Source organism: Pseudophryne corroboree, chromosome 4 (assembly GCF_028390025.1).
Source record: "Pseudophryne corroboree isolate aPseCor3 chromosome 4, aPseCor3.hap2, whole genome shotgun sequence".
Classification (NCBI taxonomy): domain Eukaryota; kingdom Metazoa; phylum Chordata; class Amphibia; order Anura; family Myobatrachidae; genus Pseudophryne; species Pseudophryne corroboree.
In genome coordinates this window covers 200,886,770-200,910,702 of record NC_086447.1, presented here as the reverse complement: position 1 = coordinate 200,910,702, position 23,933 = coordinate 200,886,770, and the positions used below count along the sequence as shown (strand labels likewise).

Genomic DNA, 23,933 nt, shown 5'->3' with positions numbered 1-23,933 from the left:
ACCGACACACAGCAGACACACAGGGAATGCTCTGATAGAAGACAGGACCCCACTAGCCCTTTGGGGAGACAGAGGGAGAGTTTGCCAGCACACACCAAAGCGCTATAATTATATAGGAACAACCTTATATAAGTGTTGTTTCCTTATAGCTGCTTAAATATATATATAATATCGCCAAAAAATGCCCCCCCTCTCTGTTTTTTACCCTGTTTCTGTAGTGCAGTGCAGGGGAGAGCCTGGGAGCCTTCCTAGCAGCGGAGCGGTGTAGGAAAATGGCGCTGTGTGCTGAGGAGATAGGCCCCGCCCCCTATTCCGGCGGGCTCTTCTCCCGGTTTTTCTGAGACCTGGCAGGGGTGAAATACATCCATATAGCCTCATGGACTATATGTGATGTATTCTTTTTAGCCAGAAAGGTATTAACATTGCTGCCCAGGGCGCCCCCCCCAGCGCCCTGCACCCTCAGTGACCGCCGGTGTGAAGTGTGCCTGAGCGCAATGGCGCACAGCTGCAGTGCTGTGCGCTACCTCATGAAGACTGAAAAGCCTTCAGCCGCCGGTTTCTGGACCTCTTCTTACTTCGGCATCTGCAAGGGGGTTGGCGGCGCGGCTCCGGTGACCCATCCAGGCTGTACCTGTGATCGTCCCTCTGGAGCTAGTGTCCAGTAGCCGAAGAAGCAAATCCATCCTGCACGCAGGTGAGTTCACTTCTTCTCCCCTAGGTCCCTCGTTGCAGTGAGCCTGTTGCCAGCAGGACTCACTGAAAATAATAAAACTATCAAAACTTTTACTCTAAGCAGCTCTTTATGAGAGCCACCTAGATTGCACCCTGCTCGGACGGGCACAAAAACCTAACTAAGGCTTGGAGGAGGGTCATAGGGGGAGGAGCCAGTACACACCACCTAGTGGTCAAACTTTTAAATTTTGTGCCCTGTCTCCTGCGGAGCCGCTATTCCCCATGGTCCTGACGGAGTCCCCAGCATCCACTAGGACGTCAGAGAAACTTTATTTTATACATGCCGACACATACATACTTACCTATGTTAACCCGCCGACTGCCACTCCCCCCTCGTCACTGAAGAATCTGGGGTACCTGTGAAAAAATTTATACTCGCCTCAATCCAGTGTCCGGATCTTTTAAAATAATCCTCGTACTTGGCAAAAAAAAAAAAAAAACGAACACCCAAACCAAACGGACTGAAAGGGGTCCCATGTTTACACATGGGACCTCTTTCCCCGAATGCAGAGACCCCCCCGTGACTGCCGTCACAGAAAGGTCTCTTCAGCCAATCAGCGAGCGCAACGTCCTGGCACTCTGCTGATTGGCTATGCGCGTCTGAGCTGTCAGACAGCGCATCACAAAGCCTCTCCATTATATTCAATGGTGGGAACTTTGCGTCAGCGGTGAGGTCACCCGCGGTCAGCGGCTGACCGCGGGTAACCCAACCGCTACCCGCTAAGTTCCCACCATTGAAACTAATGGGAGGGAGCTGTGCGATGCGCTGTCTGACAGCAGACGCGCATACAGCCAATCAGGTGAGTGCCACGAAGTAGCGCTTCCTGATTGGCTGAAGGGACCTTCTGTGACAGCAGTCACGTGGGGTCCCGGCATTCGTGGAAAGGGGTCCCATGTGTAAACATGGGACCCCTTTCAGTCCGTTTGGTCCGGGTGTTCGTTTTTTGTTTTTTTTGCCAAGTACGTGGATTATAACCTGGACACTGGATCAGGTGAGTATAATTTTATTCACAGGTACACATGGATTCTACTTGGACAAGTGGACAGAGGTCGGCGTGTGAACATAGGTAAGTATGTGTGTGTCGACATGTGTGTAATAAAGTTTTACTTTCACGGTGTGCGTGTCCTGTTTTTATTTGGGTATTTTTTTCCCAGTAGAACTACAGGTACCAGCGGGCCCGTTTTTCTCCCGCATGCTGGTACTTGTGGTTCTCCAAGTACCAGCTTGCGGGGGAGGCTTGCTGGGACTTGTAGTACTACTGGAAAATAAGAATTTACTTACCGATAATTCTATTTCTCATAGTCCGTAGTGGATGCTGGGAACTCCGTAAGGACCATGGGGAATAGCGGCTCCGCAGGAGACTGGGCACAAAAGTAAAAGCTTTATGACTAGCTGGTGTGCACTGGCTCCTCCCCCTATGACCCTCCTCCAAGCCTCAGTTAGGATACTGTGCCCGGACGAGCGTACATAATAAGGAAGGATCTTGAATCCCGGGTAAGACTCATACCAGCCACACCAATCACACCGTACAACTTGTGATCTGAACCCAGTTAACAGTATGATAAACGTAGGAGCCTCTGAAAAGATGGCTCACAACAATAAACAACCCGATTTTTGTAACAATAACTATATACAAGTATTGCAGACAATCCGCACTTGGGATGGGCGCCCAGCATCCACTACAGACTATGAGAAATAGAATTATCGGTAAGTAAATTATTTTCTCTGACGTCCTAGTGGATGCTGGGAACTCCGTAAGGACCATGGGGATTATACCAAAGCTCCCAAACGGGCGGGAGAGTGCGGATGACTCTGCAGCACCGAATGAGAGAACTCCAGGTCCTCCTCAGCCAGGGTATCGAATTTGTAAAATTTAGCAAACGTGTTTGCCCCTGACCAAGTAGCTGCTCGGCAAAGTTGTAAAGCCGAGACCCCTCGGGCAGCCGCCCAAGATGAGCCCACCTTCCTTGTGGAATGGGCTTTTACAGATTTTGGCTGTGGCAGGCCTGCCACAGAATGTGCAAGCTGAATCGTACTACAAATCCAACGAGCAATCGTCTGCTTAGAAGCAGGAGCACCCAGCTTGTTGGGTGCATACAGGATAAACAGCGAGTCAGATTTTCTGACTCCAGCCGTCCTGGAAACATATATCTTCAGGGCCATGACTACGTCCAGCAACTTGGAGTCCTCCAAGTCCCTAGTAGCCGCAGGCACCACAATAGGCTGGTTCATGTGAAACGCTGAAACCACCTTAGGGAGAAATTGAGGGCGAGTCCTCAGTTCTGCCCTGTCTGAATGAAAAATTAGGTAAGGGCTTTTATATGATAAAGCCGCCAATTCTGAGACACGCCTGGCTGAAGCCAGGGCTAACAGCATGACCACTTTCCATGTGAGATATTTTAATTCCACAGTGGTGAGTGGTTCAAACCAATGTGACTTTAGGAGACTCAACACTACATTGAGATCCCAAGGTGCCACTGGAGGCACAAAAGGAGGCTGTATATGCAGTACCCCTTTGACAAACGTCTGAACTTCAGGCACTGAAGCCAGTTCTTTTTGGAAGAATATTGACAGGGCCGAAATTTGAACCTTAATGGACCCTAATTTTAGGCCCATAGATAGTCCTGTTTGCAGGAAATGCAGGAAACGACCCAGTTGAAATTCCTCTGTAGGGGCCTTCTTGGCCTCACACCACGCAACATATTTTCGCCAAATGCGGTGATAATGTTTCGCGGTTACATCCTTCCTGGCCTTGATCAGGGTAGGGATGACTTCATCTGGAATGCCTTTTTCCTTCAGGATCCGGCGTTCAACCTCCATGCCGTCAAACGCAGCCGCGGTAAGTCTTGGAACAGACAAGGTCCCTGCTGGAGCAGGTCCTTTCTTAGAGGTAGAGGCCACGGGTCCTCCGTGAGCATCTCTTGAAGTTCCGGGTACCAAGTCCTCCTTGGCCAATCCGGAGCCACGAGTATAGTTCTTACTCCTCTCCTTCTTATGATTCTCAATACTTTGGGTATGAGAGGCAGAGGAGGGAACACATACACTGACTGGTACACCCACGGTGTTACCAGAGCGTCCACCGCTATCGCCTGAGGGTCCCTTGACCTGGCGCAATATCTGTCTAGTTTCTTGTTGAGACGAGACGCCATCATGTCCACCTTTGGTTTTTCCCAACGGTTTACAATCACGTGGAAGACTTCTGGGTGAAGTCCCCACTCCCACGGGTGGAGGTCGTGTCTGCTGAGGAAGTCTGCTTCCCAGTTGTCCACTCCCGGAATGAACACCGCTGACAGTGCTGTCACATAATTTTCCGCCCAGCGAAGAATTCTTGCAGCTTCTGCCATTGCCCACCTGCTTTTTGTGCCGCCCTGTCTGTTTACGTGGGCGACTGCCGTGATGTTGTCCGATTGGATCAATACCGACTGACCCTGAAGCAGAGGCCTTGCTTGACTTAGGGCATTGTAAATTGCCCTTAGTTCCAGGATATTTATGAGTTCTTGCATGGAATCTTCCGAATGGAATCGCTTCGTAAGAAGCCACCATCTTTCCCAGGACCCTTGTGCATTGATGCACTGACACTTGTCCTGGTTTCAGGAGGTTCCTGACTAGCTCGGATAACTCCCTGGCCTTCTCCTCCGGGAGAAACACCTTTTTCTGGACTGTGTCCAGAATCATCCCTAGGAACAGTAGACGTGTTGTTGGAATCAGCTGCGATTTTAGAATATTTAGAATCCACCCGTGCTGACGTAGCACTACCTGAGATAGTGCTACTCCGACCTCTAACTGTTCCCTGGACCTTGCCCTTATCAGATCGTCCAAGTAAGGGATAATTAAGACGCCTTTTCTTCGAAGAAGAATCATCATTTCGGCCATTACCTTGGTAAAGACCCGTGGTGCCGTGGGCAATCCAAACGGCAGCGTCTGAAACTGATAATGACAGTTTTGTACCACAAACCTGAGGTACCCTTGGTGAGAAGGGTAGATTGGGACATGGAGATAAGCATCTTTGATGTCCAGAGACACCATATAGTCCCCTTCTTCCAGGTTCGCTATCACTGCTCTGAGTGACTCCATCTTGAATTTGAACCTTTTTATGTAAGTGTTCAATGATTTCAGATTTAAAATCGGTCTCACCGAGCCGTCCGGCTTCGGTACCACAAACAGCGTGGAGTAATACCCCTTTCCCTGTTGTAGGAGGGGTACCTTGATTATCACCTGCTGGGAATACAGCTTGTGAATAGCTTCCAGTACTGCCTCCCTGTCGGAGGGAGACGTTGGTAGAGCAGACTTCAGGAACCGGCGAGGGGGAGACGTCTCGAATTCCAATTTGTACCCCTGTGATACTACCTGCAGGATCCAGGGGTCCACTTGCGAGTGAGCCCACTGCGCGTTGAAATTTTTGAGACGGGCCCCCACCGTGCCTGAGTCCGCTTGTAAAGCCCCAGCGTCATGCTGAAGACTTGGCAGAAGCGGGGGAGGACTTCTGATCCTGGGAAGAGGCTGCCTGTTGCAGTCTTTTTCCCCTTCCTCTGCCCGGGGCAGAAATGAGTGGCCTTTTGCCCGCTTGCCCTTATGGGGACGAAAGGACTGAGTTTGAAAAGACGGTGTCTTTTTCTGCTGAGAGGTGACCTGGGGTAAAAAGGTGGATTTCCCAGCCGTCGCCGTGGCCACCAGGTCCGATAGACCGACCCCAAATAACTCCTCCCCTTTATACGGCAAACTTCCATATGCCGTTTGGAATCCGCATCACCTGACCACTGTCGTGTCCATAAACTTCTTCTGGCAGAAATGGACAGCGCACTTACTCTTGATGCCAGGGTGCAAATATCCCTCTGTGCATCTCGCATATATAGTAATGCATCCTTTAAATGCTCTATAGTCAATAATATACTGTCCCTATCCAGGGTATCAATATTTTCAGTCAGGGAATCCGACCAAGCCACTCCAGCGCTGCACATCCAGGCTGAGGCGATTGCTGGTCGTAGTATAACACCAGTATGTGTGTATATACCCTTTAGGATATTTTCCAGCTTTCTATCAGCTGGTTCCTTGAGGGCGGCCGTATCAGGAGACGGCAACGCCACTTGTTTTGATAAGCGTGTGAGCGCCTTATCTACCCTAGGGGGTGTTTCCCAACGCGCCCTAACCTCTGGCGGGAAAGGGTATAATGCCAATAATTTATTAGAAATCAGCAGTTTTTTATCGGGGGAAACCCACGCTTTTTGTCACACACCTCATTTAATTCATCTGATTCAGGAAAAACTATGGGTAGTTTTTTCACACCCCACATAATACCCCTTTTTGTGGTACTTGTAGTATCAGAAATGTTCAAAGCCTCCTTCATTGCCGTGATCATGTAACGTGTGGCCCTACTGGACATTACGTTTGTCTCGTCACCGTCGACGCTGGAGTCAGTATCCGTGTCTGGGTCTGTGTCGACCATCTGAGGTAACGGGCGCTTTAGAGCCCCTGACGGTGTTTGAGACGCCTGGACAGGCACTAACTGATTTGCCGGCTGTCTCATGTCGTCAACAGTTTTTTGCAAAGTGCTGACACTGTCACGTAATTCCTTCCATACGACCATCCAGTCAGGTGTCGACTCCCTAGGGGGTGACATCACTATTACAGGCAATTGCTCCGCCTCCACATCATTTTCCTCCTCATACATGTCGACACAATCGTACCGACACACAGCACACACACAGGGAATGCTCTGATAGAGGACAGGACCCCACGAGCCCTTTGGGGAGACAGAGGGAGAGTTTGCCAGCACACACCAGAGCGCTATATATATATACAGGGATAACCTTATATAAGTGTTTCTCCCTTCTATAGCTGCTGTATTTGTATTATCTGCCAATTAGTGCCCCCCCTCTCTTGTTTTACCCTGATTCTGTAGCAGGACTGCAGGGGAGAGTCAGGGAGCCGTCCTTCCAGCGGAGCTGTGAGGGAAAATGGCGCTTGTGTGCTGAGGAGATAGGCTCCGCCCCCTTTTCGGCGGCCTTTTCTCACGCTTTTTTTAGGAAAACTGGCAGGGGTTAAATGCATCCATATAGCCCAGGAGCTATATGTGATGCATTTCTTTAGCCATATAAGGTTTAAAACATGTTTTATTGCGTCTCAGGGCGCTCCCCCCCAGTGACCGGAGTGTGAAGTGTGCTGAGAGCAATGGCGCACAGCTGCAGTGCTGTGCGCTACCTTATTGAAGACAGGAACGTCTTCTGCCGCCGATTTTTCCGGACCTCTTCGCTCTTCTGGCTCTGTAAGGGGGCCGGCGGCGCGGCTCCGGGACCCATCCAAGCTGAGCCTGTGATCGTCCCTCTGGAGCTAATGTCCAGTAGCCAAGAAGCCCAATCCACTCTGCATGCAGGTGAGTTCGCTTCTTCTCCCCTTAGTCCCACGATGCAGTGAGCCTGTTGCCAGCAGGTCTCACTGAAAATAAAAAACCTATTTAAACTTTTACTCTAAGCAGCTCAGGAGAGCTACCTAGCATGCACCCTTCTCGGCCGGGCACAAAAATCTAACTGAGGCTTGGAGGAGGGTCATAGGGGGAGGAGCCAGTGCACACCAGCTAGTCATAAAGCTTTTACTTTTGTGCCCAGTCTCCTGCGGAGCCGCTATTCCCCATGGTCCTTACGGAGTTCCCAGCATCCACTAGGACGTCAGAGGAAAAAACAATATTCTTTCAAATTTCTCAAGGCTATCAGCCCCCCATCCGCAGCCCTTGGATGGGGGGGTGGGGGGACAGCCTCAGGCTTCACTCCTGGCCCTTGGGTGGCTGGGGGTGGGGACCCCTTGATTGAAGGGGTCCCCACTGCCCCAGGGTACCCCGGCCAGGGGTGACTAGTTGGATATTTAATGCCACGGCCGCAGGGCGCTGTATAAAAGTGACCCCCGGCTGTGGCATTATCTGTCCAGCTAGTGGAGCCCGATGCTGGTATAAAAAATACGGGGGACCCCTACGCTTTTTGTCCCCCGTATTTTTTGCACCAGCACCAGGCGCAGAGCCCGGTGCTGGTTTTAAAAATACGGGGGATCCCCTGTCATTTCCCCCCCCCCGGATTTTTAGAACCAGGACCGGCTCGAAGAGCCCGAGGCTGGTTATGCTTTGGAGGGGGGACCCCACGCCATTTTTTTTTCGGGATTTTACCATTCCATTTAAAAAAAAAAAAAAAAAAAAAAAAAAAAAATATATATATATTTTTAAAAATATATAAATAATACTTGTGCCTCCAAAATAGACAAACCAATTACCTAATCCCTTCTAATATAAATAGATATGCTATTACCAATAAAAAAAAACAAAAAAAACATGTTTTAAATTTTTTTTATTAGATTCCCCCACCAAAGTGTGGCGGATTGAAAATGACGAATTTACTGTCTAAAAGCACTGTTGTCGAATTTCCAAACTTCAATTGAATATACTTTTGGCGAATTGCTGCATTTGTACCATTGCAGAAATGTCGAATCTGACAAATGTCGAATTTCAAAAAGTAAAATTTTGAAAGTCCGTTTTTTTGACGGAAAGTACTGAATTGCATTGTCGATTTTTTTGGGGGGGTGAAAAAGTCCCGTTTTTCGACAATTTCGGGAATTCGACCGCAATTGCATATACCCCATAAGCTTCAATCGGTAAGTATAACACAATTAAGTGACTGTTAAATCAGGAAGGTGCCCTGCTGTCTGAGCAGTACTTCTTTAACCCCTGCATTGGATACCAGCTCTTGAATGATTGAAACTTGTAGGACAAATGGTATATAGTGGGTTTCATCCATCCACCTCATGAGGCTTATTCAACTAGAATATACCCATAGGTAGCAAGCAGAAATCAGCCTTTGAGAGACACAACCCTCAAAGCCACTTCGGCGGTACTCGTGGGTCATTGCCGCCCCCCCCCCCCCATATGTATTTTTTAACGGTTTCTTCAGATTATCAAGGCAAAGCAAGGAGAGAAAAAGGAAACTCTAAGACAAGGTGGACCTGAAGAAAATCCCATGCTACAGTGCAGAGACACAGAGAGTGAGCTGCAAATCGAACAGCAAACTAAGTCAGCGCACAAGGAAAGCAAGTAGAACACATGTATGACCTGATGGACTGCTTGGTACTATCTACAGCCTGCAGTATGGAGAAATAATCTGCTGCCAGGAAGCCTAAGAACACATGGTATGTTTGTTTCCTAGGTAATACTAGGTTTATTTTCAATAAAAACTACAGTTTTTTCATACAGAAAAAAAAAAAAAAAAAAAAAAAAGATTGTAAGTAGAATTAAGTAGAGCACGTTGTCTATCTGAGCATGTAGCTATGCAAGACTGACTATGGTACACTCATTGTAAGGCCCAGTTTTAGCCAGGTATCACACTCACCACTTCTCCAGGTACCCGAGCAATCCCATCAGCCTTTGCAAGCTCCCCTTCTAGAGCCTCAGAGATTCTGTGGCTGGATGCAGGGATCAGCATGGATAGACTCATGCCAATCAACTCAAGACTACTGTACCCAAACAGTCTGCAGGCTTTATCATTGGCCATCAAAATCTGTAAAAAATAAAAAAAATAAAAATTTGGAGTACAAATGTCTCTATATTCAGCACCAGCACCAGCAAAAGCGACCGTGACATTGCATATATATACGTTATGTTAATAAACCATTCTTTTTAAGAGGTGTATGTCTGTATTATGCTTTCGTGACGTGTGGTCTGGTCCACAATACCCAGAGAGAGGGCAGCCTTGGGCTAAATAATAAGATTTTAAACCTACCGGTAAATCTTTTTCTCCCAGTCCGTAGAGGATGCTGGGGACTCCGTAAGGACTATGGGGTATAGACGGGCTCAGCAGGAGACATGGGCACTATAAAGAACTTTTGAATGGGTGTGCACTGGCTCCTCCCTCTATGCCCCTCCTCCAGACCTCAGTTACAGAAACTGTGCCCAGAGGAGACGGACAGTAAGAGGAAAGGATTTATGTTAATCTAAGGGCAAGATTCATACCAGCCCACACCATCCACACCGTATAACCTGGAATATACGCAACCAGTTAACAGAATGAACAAACAGTATCAATCAACGACTGATCTTAACTGTAACATAACCCTTATGTAAGCTAGAACTATATACAAGTCATGCAGAAATATGTCCGCACTTGGGACGGGCGCCCAGCATCCTCTACGGACTAGGAGAAAAAGATTTACTGGTAGGTTTAAAATCTTATTTTCTCTTACGACCTAGAGGATGCTGGGGACTCCGTAAGGACCATGGGCATTATACCAAAGCTCCACACCGGGCGGGAGAGTGCGGATGACTCTGCATCACCGATTGAGCAAACATGAGGTCCTCCTCAGCCAGGGTATCAAACTTGTAGAATTTTGCAAAAGTGTTGGAACCCGACCAAGTAGCTGCTCGGCAAAGCTGTAAGGCCGAGACACCTCGGGCAGCCGCCCAAGAAGAACCCACCTTCCCAGTGAAATGGGCCTTTACAGAATTTGGTAACAGCAATCCAGCCGTAGAATGAGCATGCTGAATCGTGTTATAGATCCAGCGAGCAATAGTCTGTTTAGAAGCAGGAGTGCCAACCTTGTTGGCTGCATACAGAACAAACAGTGCCTCTGTTTTCCTAACCCGATCCGTCCTGGCTACGTAAATTTTTAAGGCCCTGACCACATCAAGGGATTTGGAATCCTCCAAGTCTGCCGTAGCCACAGGCACCACAATAGATTGGTTCATATGAAACAATGACACCACCTTAGGCAAAAATTGAGGACGAGTCCTCAACTCTGCTCTATCCTCATGGAAAATGAGATAGGGGCTCTTATGAGATAAGGCCGCCAATTCGGACACCCGTCTTGCCGATGCCAAGGCCAACAACATGACCACTTTCCAAGTGAGAAACTTTAATTCAACTGTTTGAAGAGGTTCAAACCAGTGAGATTTTAGGAACTGTAACACCACGTTAAAGGTCCCATGGTGCCACTGGGGGCACAAAAGGAGGTTGGATGTGTAGCACTCTCTTTACAAAAGTTTGGACTTCTGGGACAGAAGCCAATTCCTTCTGGAAGAATACAGATAGGGCCGAAATCTGTACCTTAATGGAGCCTAGCTTTAGGCCCATATCCACTCCTGTCTGTAGAAAGTGGAGTAAACGGCCCAAGTGGAATCCTTCCGTAGGAGCATTCTCGGCTACACACCAAGATATATATTTCCTCGAGATACGGTGATAATGTTTCGCCGTCACTTCCTTCCTAGCCTTCATCAGACTAGGTATGACTTCTTCCGGAATACCCTTCCCCGCTAGGATTCGGTGTTCAACCGCCATGCCGTCAAAACGTAACCGCGGTAAGTCTTGGAACACGCAGGGTCCCTGCTGCAACAGGTCCTCCCTGAGAGGAAGAGGCCACGGAACTTCTGTGAGCATCTCCTGAAGATCTGAATACCAGGCCCTTCGAGGCCAATCTGGAACAAAGAGTATTGTCTGTACTCTTTGTCGTCTTATGATTCTCAATATTTTTGAGATGAGAGGAAGAGAAGGGAACACATAGACGGACTGAAACACCCATGGTGTCACCAGGGCGTCCACCGCTACTGCCTGAGGGTCCCTTGACCTGGCACAATACCTCCGAAGCTGCTTGTTGAGGCGTGATGCCATCATGTCTATTTGAGGAAGTCCCCAAAGACTTATTATCTCTGCAAAGACTTCTTGATGAAGTCCCCACTCTCCTGGATGGAGATCGTGTCTGCTGAGGAAGTCTGCTTCCCAGTTGTCCACTCCCGGAATGAAGACCGCTGACAGAGCGCTTACGTGATTTTCCACCCAGCGAAGAATCCTGGTGGCTTCCCCCATTGCCACTCTGCTCCTCGTTCCGCCTTGGCTGTTTACATGAGCCACGGCTGTGACGTTGTCCGATTGAATCAGAACCGGTAGGTCGCGAAGAAGATTCTCCGCTTGTCGAAGGCAGTTTTATATGGCCCTCAATTCCAGTACGTTGATGTGTAGACAAGCCTCCTGGCTTGACCATAGCCCCTGAAAATTTCTTCCTTGTGTGACTGCTCCCCATCCTCGGAGGCTCGCGTCCGTGGTTATCAGAACCCAGTCTTGAATACCGAATCTGCGACCCTCTAGAAGGTGAGCACTCTGCAGTCACCACAGGAGCGACACCCTGGCCCTGGGGGACAGGCTTATCTTCTGATGTATTTGTAGATGGGACCCCGACCACCTGTCCAGAAGGTCCCACTGAAATGTCCTTGCATGAAACCTGCCAAAGGGGATGGCCTCGTAGGCTGCCACCATTTTTCCCAGAACTCGAGTGCATTGATGAACAGACACTCTTTTTGGTTTTAGCAGGTCTCTGATCATGTTCTGGAGGTCCTGGGCTTTTTCCATTGGGAGAAGAACCCTCTTCTGTTCCGTGTCCAGAATCATGCCTAGGAATGATAGTCGAGTCATTGGAATCAATTGCGACTTTGGCAAATTTAGAATCCAACCGTGCTGCTGTAGCACTCTCAGGGAGAGTGACACGCTTTTCAGCAATTGATCTCTCGATCTCGCTTTTATCAGGAGATCGTCCAAGTACGGGATAATTGTGACTCCCTGCCTGCACAGGAGCACCATCGTCTCCGCCATCACCTTGGTGAAAATCCTCGGGGCCGTGGAAAGCCCAAACGGCAATGTCTGAAACTGGTAATGACAGTCTTGTACAGCGAATCTCAGGTACTCCTGATGAGGAAGATATATGGGGACATGAAGGTATGCATCCTTTATGTCCAGTGACACCATAAAATCCCCCCCTTCCAGACTGGAGATCACTGCCCGGAGCGATTCCATTTTGAATTTGAACTTTCAAGTACAGGTTTAGGGATTTCAGATTTAAAATGGGTTTGACCGAGCCATCCAGCTTCAGGACCATGAACAGGGTTGAATAGTACCCTTTTCCCTGTTGGGCTAGGGGAACCGTGACAATCACTTGCTGTTGACACAGCTTTTGAATTGCAGCTAACACTACTGCCCTCTCTGGGGGAGAAGCTGGCAAGGCCGATTTGAAAAATCGGCGAGGGGGCACCTCTTCGAATTCTAGATTGTAGCCCTGGGATACAATTTCCATCGCCCAAGGATCCACGTCTGACAGAACCCAGACCTGGCTGAAGAGTCGAAGACGTGCCTCCACCGGTGCGGACTCCCTCAGTGGAGCCCCAGCGTCATGCGGTGGATTTAGTAGAAGCCGGGGTGGACTTCTGTTCCTGGGTGCTAGCCGAAGCAGACGTTCTTTTCCCTCTACCCTTACCTCTGGCGAGGAAGGATGAGCCTCGACCTCTTCTGGACTTATGCGACCGAAAGGACCGCATCTGATATTGTGGAGTTTTCTTTTGCTGTGGGGGAACAAAAGGCAAAAAAGTAGATTTACCCGCGGTAGCTGTGGAAACCAGGTCCGCGAGACCTTCCCAAAATAAAACTTCACCTTTGTAAGGTAAAACCTCCATATGCTTCTTTGAGTCGGCATCCCCCGTCCATTGGCGGGTCCACAGGGCTCGCCTAGCAGAAATCGCCATGGCGTTGGCTCTTGAACCTAGCAGCCCCACGTCTCTCTGAGCGTCTCTCATATATAAGACTGCGTCTTTAATGTGACCTAAGGTCAATAAAACGGTATCCCTGTCCAGGGTCTCAATGTCAGCGGACAAGGTATCTGTCCAAGCTGCAACCGCGCTACATACCCATGCCGATGCTATCGCCGGTCTGAGTAAAGCCCCCTAATGTGTATAAATAGATTTTAAGGTAGTTTCCTGTCTGCGATCTGCAGGATCCTTGAGGGCTGCCGTGTCGGGAGATGGTAGCGCCACCTTCTTGGACAAGCGCGTTAAAGCCTTGTCTACCCTGGGCGAGGATTCCCACCGTACCCTGTCCTGTGCAGGGAAAGGACACGCCATAAGAGTCCTCTTGGGAATCTGCAGTTTTTTGTCTGGAGTTTCCCAAGCTTTTTCAAATAACTCGCTCAGCTCATGAGATGGGGGAAAGGTTACCTCAGGTTTCTTTTCCTTAAACATGCGCACCCTCGTGTCAGGGACAGAGGGGTCATCTGTGATATGCAAAACCTCTTTTATTGCAATAATCATGTAATGAATACTTTTGGCCACCCTTGGGTGTAACCTCGCATCATCGTAGTCGACACTGGAGTCAGAATCCGTGTCGGTATCAGTGTCTGCTATTTGGGATAGAGAACGTTTTTGAGACCCTGAAGGGCCCTGTGACATTTAAAGCCATGGATTGACTCCCTGTTTTTCCCCTGGACTCTGCTTTGTCCAACCTCTTATGCAATAAGGTCACATTTGCATGTAAAACATTCCACATGTCCAACCAATCAGGTGTCGGCGTTGCCGACGGAGACACCACAATCATCTGCTCCACCTCCTCCTTAGATGAGCCTTCTGCTTCAGACATGCCGACACACTCGTACCAACACCACCACACACACACACACACAGGGATATTTATCTGGAGATAGTCCCCCAATAAGGCCCTTAGAAGAGACAGAGAGAGAATATGCCAGCACACACCCAGCGCCAACTGACACTGGATAACAAATTCCCAGAATATATAGCGCTTTTTTATATAATTATGTATAATACACTCACTGCGCCCCACAAGTGCCCCCCCCCCCCCTTTTTTTGCCCTGTGTCACCGTGTTCAGCAGGGGAGAGTCCGGGGAGCCAGCGTCTCTGCAGTGCTCTGTGGAGAAAATGGCGCTGGTTAGTGCTGTGGGACCAAGCTCCGCCCCCTCCAGCGGCGGGCTTCGGTCCCGCTCAATTTTATAATACTGGCGGGGGATTTATATAACTACTGCCTCTGCAGCCTATAATACTCCTATGCCAGCCTTAGAGGTTTATATTGCTGCCCAGGGCTCCCCCCAGCGCCCTGCACCCATCCGTGCCTGCTAGTGTGTGTTGTGTGGAAACAATGGCGCGCAGCATTACCGCTGCGTGCTTACCTCAGGGAATATATTATATATATATATATATATATATATATATATATATATATATATATATATATATATATATATATATATATACACACAGACAAAGGCAGTCGGCACTCGCAAATTAGACTTCAACAGCCAGCCTCCGTGCTACATTCAAAAAAAGTCCATGCAGTATTCCAGAAAAGAATGGCACTGGAGGCAATAATCACCATAAGTATAAAGTGTATTTAAAGCAACAGCTGTTTCAGGGCAGGACGCCCTTTCCTCAAGCAATAACACCAAGAAGTTAGACAATACGAACAAACAACACTTACCCCACATAAATACCCCCAGAGGCATCAACAGCCACGTCCTCCTCGCGGTCCCGTTTTCCGGAAACGAAGCCGCCGGAACACTTCCGGTGAGCGCGTCACCCGTTACCATGGTGACCCGCAGCTTGCGGTTCACCATCTCACTGCTGCTTCTCACAGGAGGCCAGTTCTGCTTCCTCTTCCTGTCGGTACACCAGCTACGGGGGACGGCCAGATTAACCTCCACTAAAAGACAACAATATTTGACACATTATTAAAACACATCACATACTTATCTGAAGGGAATCAGCATGTAAAACAGAAATACCACATACAAAATACATATAGGACATAAAACATACAAGCAATATTTAACCAAAAAACCCCCGAGAGTCCCTGACCCCAAATGCAAGGAACTGAGTTACTCACTACTACACTTCCTACGCAGGATCAGAGAGTACATACAAAACAGCCTACATAACATAATTGATATACAGCACAAAGTATCCCACTAAGTAACAGGACCAAAAAATTTTTTCTTGGTTCCTGATTACGAGTGTGGTAGTGTTACAAGGCACAACTGTGCTCATGTAACTGCTAGCCCAATGAAAGATACAACTGCCTAGCCAAATACATTCCAGTTGATTTTGTCGTTCAGGCCGCGAGGCCAGAACGTATCCAATTTTAGGATCCAACGGGTCTCCTTTTCCAATAGGATCTTGGCCCTATCCCCTCCTCTGATGGACAAAGGTACATGTTCGATACCGAAATATTTCAAAGAACTTAACGGGTGGCCCGCGGTTTTAAAGTGCCGGGCCACCGGCTGGTCCACAGGCTTACCTTCCAAAGTTAGTTTTATGGCAGAACGGTGTGCTGCCATGCGTTCGCTGAGTTTGCGCGTAGTCTGCCCAATGTAGTATAAACCACATGGGCACACCACGACATACACAACAAACGCAGTAGTACAAGTTATAACCTGTCTGATGGAAAATGTAAAGTTTCTATGAGGGTGTTGGAATTCTTTACAAGACACCATGTAATTACATGTCGTACACTTGGGGCAGCGATAGCACCCCGGTGCCTTGATTTGTACATTAGAGGCAGGGGCATTGCCCATGCCTGTAATGTCAGTTCTAACCACCTTATCACGTAAGTTGGCTCCTCGTCTAAATGCAGCAATGGGTTTAAGATTTTTAAACGACGGCAGCTCCGGGTCTGACGCTACAATAGGCCATAAGGCTTGAGTAGCTCTACGGATGATAGGGCTAGCCGTAGAAAAATCAGTGGCCCATGGAAGGATGCCACTGGGGTCTTTCTTAATGGGATGTAACAACTGGTCCCTGGACATCTGTAACACTTGTTGTTTCTGTGACTGCAAGACCAAGCCATCATACCCTCTCGCTAAGAATTTAAGAATCATATCATCTAAGAGAGCCGGAACCTTCTCCCTATCGCTAGTGATGCGGGCTACCCGCATCATCTGGGACAGGGAAACTCCCTTTTTCAAAGGCTTGGGGTGGTGGCTTGAGGCCATCAACAATGTATTCCTGTCAGTTGGTTTGGAGAAAATTTCAGTAGAAATACGGCCCTCAGAAAGCATAATTTTAACATCCAAAAAGTTGGCCACCCTCTCATCACACGTGTACGTGTGATGAGAGGGTGGCCAACTTTTTGGATGTTAAAATTATGCTTTCTGAGGGCCGTATTTCTACTGAAATTTTCTCCAAACCAACTGACAGGAATACATTGTTGATGGCCTCAAGCCACCACCCCAAGCCTTTGAAAAAGGGAGTTTCCCTGTCCCAGATGATGCGGGTAGCCCGCATCACTAGCGATAGGGAGAAGGTTCCGGCTCTCTTAGATGATATGATTCTTAAATTCTTAGCGAGAGGGTATGATGGCTTGGTCTTGCAGTCACAGAAACAACAAGTGTTACAGATGTCCAGGGACCAGTTGTTACATCCCATTAAGAAAGACCCCAGTGGCATCCTTCCATGGGCCACTGATTTTTCTACGGCTAGCCCCATCATCCGTAGAGCTACTCAAGCCTTATGGCCTATTGTAGCGTCAGACCCGGAGCTGCCGTCGTTTAAAAATCTTAAACCCATTGCTGCATTTAGACGAGGAGCCAACTTACGTGATAAGGTGGTTAGAACTGACATTACAGGCATGGGCAATGCCCCTGCCTCTAATGTACAAATCAAGGCACCGGGGTGCTATCGCTGCCCCAAGTGTACGACATGTAATTACATGGTGTCTTGTAAAGAATTCCAACACCCTCATAGAAACTTTACATTTTCCATCAGACAGGTTATAACTTGTACTACTGCGTTTGTTGTGTATGTCGTGGTGTGCCCATGTGGTTTATACTACATTGGGCAGACTACGCGCAAACTCAGCGAACGCATGGCAGCACACCGTTCTGCCATAAAACTAACTTTGGAAGGTAAGCCTGTGGACCAGCCGGTGGCCCGGCACTTTAAAACCGCGGGCCACCCGTTAAGTTCTTTAAAATATTTCGGTATCGAACATGTACCTTTGTCCATCAGAGGAGGGGATAGGGCCAAGATCCTATTGGAAAAGGAGACCCGTTGGATCCTAAAATTGGATACCTTCTGGCCTCGCGGCCTGAACGACAAAATCAACTGGAATGTATTTGGCTAGGCAGTTGTATCTTTCATTGGGCTAGCAGTTACATGAGCACAGTTGTGCCTTGTAACACTACCACACTCGTAATCAGGAACCAAGAAAAATTTTTTTGGTCCTGTTACTTAGTGGGATACTTTGTGCTGTATATCAATTATGTTATGTAGGCTGTTTTGTATGTACTCTCTGATCCTGCGTAGGAAGTGTAGTAGTGAGTAACTCAGTTCCTTGCATTTGGGGTCAGGGACTCTCAGGGGTTTTTTGGTTAAATATTGCTTGTATGTTTTATGTCCTATATGTATTTTGTATGTGGTATTTCTGTTTTACATGCTGATTCCCTTCAGATAAGTATGTGATGTGTTTTAATAATGTGTCAAATATTGTTGTCTTTTAGTGGAGGTTAATCTGGCCGTCCCCCGTAGCTGGTGTACCGACAGGAAGAGGAAGCAGAACTGGCCTCCTGTGAGACGCAGCAGTGAGATGGTGAACCGCAAGCTGCGGGTCACCATGGTAACGGGTGACGCGCTCACCGGAAGTGTTCCGGCGGCTTCGTTTCCGGAAAACGGGACCGCGAGGAGGACGTGGCTGTTGATGCCTCTGGGGGTATTTATGTGGGGTAAGTGTTGTTTGTTCGTATTGTCTAACTTCTTGGTGTTATTGCTTGAGGAAAGGGCGTCCTGCCCTGAAACAGCTGTTGCTTTAAATACACTTTATACTTATGGTGATTATTGCCTCCAGTGCCATTCTTTTCTGGAATACTATATATATATATATATATATATATATATATATATATATATATATATATATATATATATATATGTATATATATATATATATATATATGTATGTATATATGTATGGGCTATATCTAGGTGCAGAGCGTGGCATCCCAAAAAAATCAGCATAAGCCAGACAACCCAGGGCAGCATACCAGTGAAAAAATAGAATGTTAATAGATTAGTGTTTAAGAAGCCATAACTATAGAGAAAGTGATACAAAAATCAGATGTAAATAAAATACATCATCTTCCACGTGAGGTACTTATAGTCTACAGTCATCAGAAATTCAAACCAGGAGGACTGTAGAAAGTCCAACACCACATTCAAATCCCAGGGTACCGTAGGCGGCTGTATGTGGAGTATCCCTTGCAAGAAGGTCTGAACTTCTGGCAACATTGCCAATTTCTTATGGAAGAAAATGGAGAGAGCTGAAATCTGGACCTTAATAGAACCCAGACGCAAGCTCTTATCCACCCCAGACTGCAGGAAACGTAAGAAACGTCCCAAGTGAAACAACGCAGGCGGATATGTGCATTCCTCGCACCAAGAGACATATCTCCTCCAGATATGATGATAGTGTTTTAACGTCACAGGTTTCCTGGCCTGAACCATGGTAGCAATAACCTTTTTGGAAAGGCCCTTGTGAGCTAGGAAGTTCCGCTCAACCTCCATGCCGTCAAACGAAGTCGCCTTAAGTCCTGGTAGACGAACGGTCCTTGTTGAAGATCTCTTCTTATTGGTAGAGGCCAAGGGTCTTCAACAGACATGTCCAGAAGATCCGCGTACCACGCCCTCCGAGGCCAATCCGGGGCAATCAGAACTGCCTGAACTCGTTGATTCCTGATTCACTTGAGCACCCTTGGGAGCAACGGAATCGGAGGAAACAGGTAGACCAGCCGGTAAGACCAAGGCGACGTCAGTGCATACACTGCCCTCGCCTGAGGATCCCTGGTTCGTGAGCAATACCAGTGAAGCTTCTTGTTGAGTCGAGAAGCCATGTCTATTTGTGGGCAGCCCCACCGGTGGATGACCAGCTGGAACACATGATGGTGGAGGCCCCACTCCCCGGGGTGGAGATCATGACGACTCAGGAAGTCCGTTTCAGAGTTGTCCACACCTGGAATGAAGATTGCCGACATTGCTCTTGCATTTCTTTTCGACCAGAGGACCATCTTTGACACCTCTCGCATGCAGGCTCTGCTTAATGTCCTTCTTTGTCGACAGATATACGCCACTGCCGTGGCGTAGTCCGACTGTACTTGGATCGCGTGATCCTTAAGCAGAGGACAGGCCTGAAACAGAGCATTGTAGATTGCCCGAAATTCCAGAATGTTGATCGGAAGGAGACTTTTGTGGGCTGACCACCTGCCCTGGAACTGCGCCCCTTGGGTGACAGCCCCCCATCCTCGTAGACTCGCATCGGTCGTGAGGAGGGTCCAATCCTGAATCCCGAAAATCCAGCCCTCCAGGAGATTGGTGGACTGCAGCTACCACAGGAGGGAAATCCTGGCCTGAGGCAACAGCCGAATCATCCGGTGCATCTGTAGATGTGATCTGGACCACTTGCTCAGGAGATCCAACTGAAATGTTCTGGCATGGAACTTTCCGTATTGAATCGCCTTGTATGAGGCGACCATCTTTCCCAACAATCTTATGCAAAGATGGATGGACACTCGAGTAGGTCGGAGCACCATGCGGACCATCTCCTGAAGTGTTCTCGCCTTGTCCTCTGGTAGAAACACCTTCTGGGCCACAGTATCCAGCAACATCCCAAGGAACAGGAGCCTCTGAGTTGGCTCCAGATGAGACTTCTGTAAGTTGAGGATCCACCCATGGTGTGACAGAAGGTAGATAGTGTGGTCGATATGGATCAATAAAACCTCTCAGGATCTTGCTTTTATCAGAAGATCATCCAGGTAAGGGACAACATTGACCCCCTGGACCCGGAGTTGAAACATCATCTCCGCCATCACCTTTGTGAATACCCTCGGAGCTGTGGACAGTCCGAATGACAGGACCTAGAACTGGTAGTGATCATCCAGCAGGGCAAACCTCAGAAATGTTTGATGAGGTGGCCAAATCGAAATATGAAGTTAAGCATCCTTGATATCCAAGGAAACCATGAATTCCTGTTCCTCCAGTCCCGCAATCGCTGCTCGCAAGGATTCCATTTTGAACTTGAAAACCTTCAGGTAAGGATTCAAGGACTTTAGATTCAAAATGGGTCTTACTGAACCGTACGGTTTTGGTACCACAAACAGGTTGGAGTAATAACCCTTGCCTCGTTGTGGTATTGGTACTGGAACAATGACATTGGACTGGATCAACTTTTGGATGGCCTGTTGCAACGTAACCTGCATATCCTCCAAAGCTGGTAAGCTTGATTTGAAAAATTGTTGAGGAGGAGCATCGTCGAACTCCAGCTTGTAGCCCTGAAAAATGAGATCCCTGACCCAGGTATCCTGGCAGGAAGCCTCCCTGATGTGGCTGAAGTGACGCAGTCAAGCTCCCACCTCGAGATCCCCTCGGGGTGGGTGGGCACCATCATACTGAGGTCTTAGTGGAAGCAGAATTGGTGGTCTGTTCCAGAGAGCTGGTGCTTGCAGGTTTTCTTGACTTACTTCTGGTGCCTCTAGTCGCATTTGAGGCACCTCTGGCCTTATATCAAAATCTGTTAGACCGAAAGGACTGCACAGACGGCCCCGTGTAGGAGCGTCTCGCCAGCGGTGCCCCAGAGGGGAGAAACGTGGATTTCCCAGCGAAACTTTGGAAATATATGTATCCAAATCAACACCAATGAGCCATTCCACCGAAAAGGGGAGGGATTCAAAACTGCGCCCACAATCCACTGACGCAACCACAAAGCCCTGCGTGCCAACACTGCCATGGCAGGAGTCCTAGCATTAATATTTCCCATCTCCTTCAGCGAGTGACACAGGACGCGTGTAGTGTCCTGAATGTGCTTGAGGAGAGTCACCATAGTGACCAGGGGCATAGCCCCGGAGAGAGGCCCTCCTGAGTAGCACACGTATGAATGGCATGGGTCATCCAGCAACCTGCTATGACCGGCCTTTGCGATACACCTGCTGCCATGTAAATAGATTTATTTATTAGCAGTTTCTTATATAGCGCGCAGCATATTCCGTTGTGCTTTACAATTAGAACAAAGCTGGGCGAAGACAGACAGATAGAGGTAGGAAGGCCCTGCTTGCAAGCTTACAATCTATACGGAAATAGGCATTGATAGACCAGGATAGATGCTACCTGTTACATAATGGTCCGCCAGATTGCTAGGTTCTTAATGGGTTGTATGATATGAGTACCCAGCAATGTTGGAAGACAAAATATGTGAGGTAATGTGGACTGTACAGAGAGGATGTAACTGGATAGAGAAGCATTAAAGGTTATGTGGGTGGGTCTGGAATTTGGAAGGCTTGTTTGAATAGATGAGTTTTCAGGGAACGTTTAAAGGTTTGGAGACTACAGGAGAGTCTTATTGTGCGTGGGACGGCATTCCACAGAGTGGGTGGAGCCCGGGTAAAGTCCTGTAATTTTGAGTGGGAACAGGTAATACATGTGGATGAGAGAAGCAGATCTTGTGCAGAGCGGAGTTGTCTGGTAGGGAGATATTTTCAGATGATTGAGGAGATGTATGATGGTGCAGTTTGGTTAATAGCCTTGTATGTAAGTAAAAATAAGAATTTACTTACCGATAATTCTATTTCTCATAGTCCGTAGTGGATGCTGGGGACTCCGTCAGGACCATGGGGAATAGCGGCTCCGCAGGAGACAGGGCACAAAAAAGTAAGCTTTTAGGATCACATGGTGTGTACTGGCTCCTCCCCCTATGACCCTCCTCCAAGCCTCAGTTAGGTACTGTGCCCGGACGAGCGTACACAATAAGGAAGGATCTTGAATCCCGGGTAAGACTCATACCAGCCACACCAATCACACCGTACAACTTGTGATTTGAACCCAGTTAACAGTATGACAACGTAGGAGCCTCTGAAAAGATGGCTCACAACAATAATAACCCGATTTTTGTAACAATAACTATGTACAAGTATTGCAGACAATCCGCACTTGGGATGGGCGCCCAGCATCCACTACGGACTATGAGAAATAGAATTATCGGTAAGTAAATTCTTATTTTCTCTAACGTCCTAGTGGATGCTGGGGACTCCGAAAGGACCATGGGGATTATACCAAAGCTCCCAAACGGGCGGGAAAGTGCGGATGACTCTGCAGCACCGAATGAGAGAACTCCAGGTCCTCCTTAGCCAGAGTATCAAATTTGTAAAATTTTACAAACGTGTTCTCCCCTGACCACGTAGCTGCTCAGCAAAGTTGTAATGCAGAGACCCCTCGGGCAGCCGCCCAAGATGAGCCCACCTTCCTTGTGGAGTGGGCATTTACAGATTTAGGCTGTGGCAGGCCTGCCACAGAATGTGCAAGTTGGATTGTGCTACAGATCCAACGAGCAATCGTCTGCTTAGACGCAGGAGCACCCCTCTTGTTGGGTGCATACAGGATAAACAGCGAGTCAGATTTTCTGACTCCAGCCGTCCTTGAAATATATATTTTCAATGCTCTGACAACGTCCAGCAACTTGGAGTCCTCCAAGTCGCTAGTAGCCGCAGGCACCACAATAGGCTGGTTCAAGTGAAAAGCCGAAACCACCTTAGGCAGAAACTGAGGACGCGTCCGCAGTTCTGCCCTGTCCGAATGGAAAATCAGATATGGGCTTTTGTACGATAAAGCCGCCAACTCTGATACTCTCCTGGCTGAAGCGAGGGCCAGTAGCATGGTTACTTTCCATGTAAGATACTTCAAATCTACCGATTTGAGCGGCTCAAACCAATGGGATTTGAGAAAATCCAAAACTACGTTGAGATCCCACGGTGCCACTGGAGGCACAAATCGGGGGCTGTATATGTAGTACACCTTTGACAAAGGTTTGTACTTCAGGCACTGAAGCCAATTCTTTCTGGAAGAAAATCGATAAGGCCGAAATTTGAACCTTAATAGACCCCAATTTGAGGCCCATAGACAATCCTGCCTGCAGGAAATGTAGGAATCGACCCAATTGAAATTCCTCCGTTGGGGCCTTCTTGGCCTCACACCACGCAACATATTTTCTCCAAATGCGGTGATAATGTTGTGCGGTCACTTCCTTCCTGGCTTTAATCAAGGTAGGAATAACTTCCTCTGGAATGCCCTTTTCTTTTAGAATCCGGCGTTCAACCGCCATGCCGTCAAACTCAGTCGCGGTAAGTCTTGGAACATACAAGGTCCCTGCTGAAGCAGATCCCTTCTTAACGGTAGAGGCCACGGCTCTTCCGTGAGCATCTCTTGAAGTTCCGGGTACCAAGTCCTTCTCGGCCAATCCGGAGCCACGAGTATTGTTCTTACTCCCCGTAGCCGTATAATTCTCAGTACCTTTGGTATGAGAGGCAGAGGAGGAAACACATACACGGACTGGTACACCCACGGTGTTACCAGAGCGTCCACAGCTATTGCCTG

General features: G+C 48.2%; 1 protein-coding gene across 5 annotated transcripts in view; it reads right to left on the bottom strand.

The window, feature by feature from the left end:
* Window positions 1-23,933, bottom strand: part of PASK (PAS domain containing serine/threonine kinase) — a 351,902-nt gene that overhangs the window by 211,867 nt on the left and 116,102 nt on the right. For all 5 annotated transcript variants that reach the window (XM_063915754.1, XM_063915758.1, XM_063915756.1 and 2 more), the window contains one exon: window positions 9,097-9,264. In XM_063915754.1, the coding sequence (XP_063771824.1) occupies window positions 9,097-9,264 (168 nt within the window). The remainder of the gene's footprint in view (window positions 1-9,096; window positions 9,265-23,933) is intronic.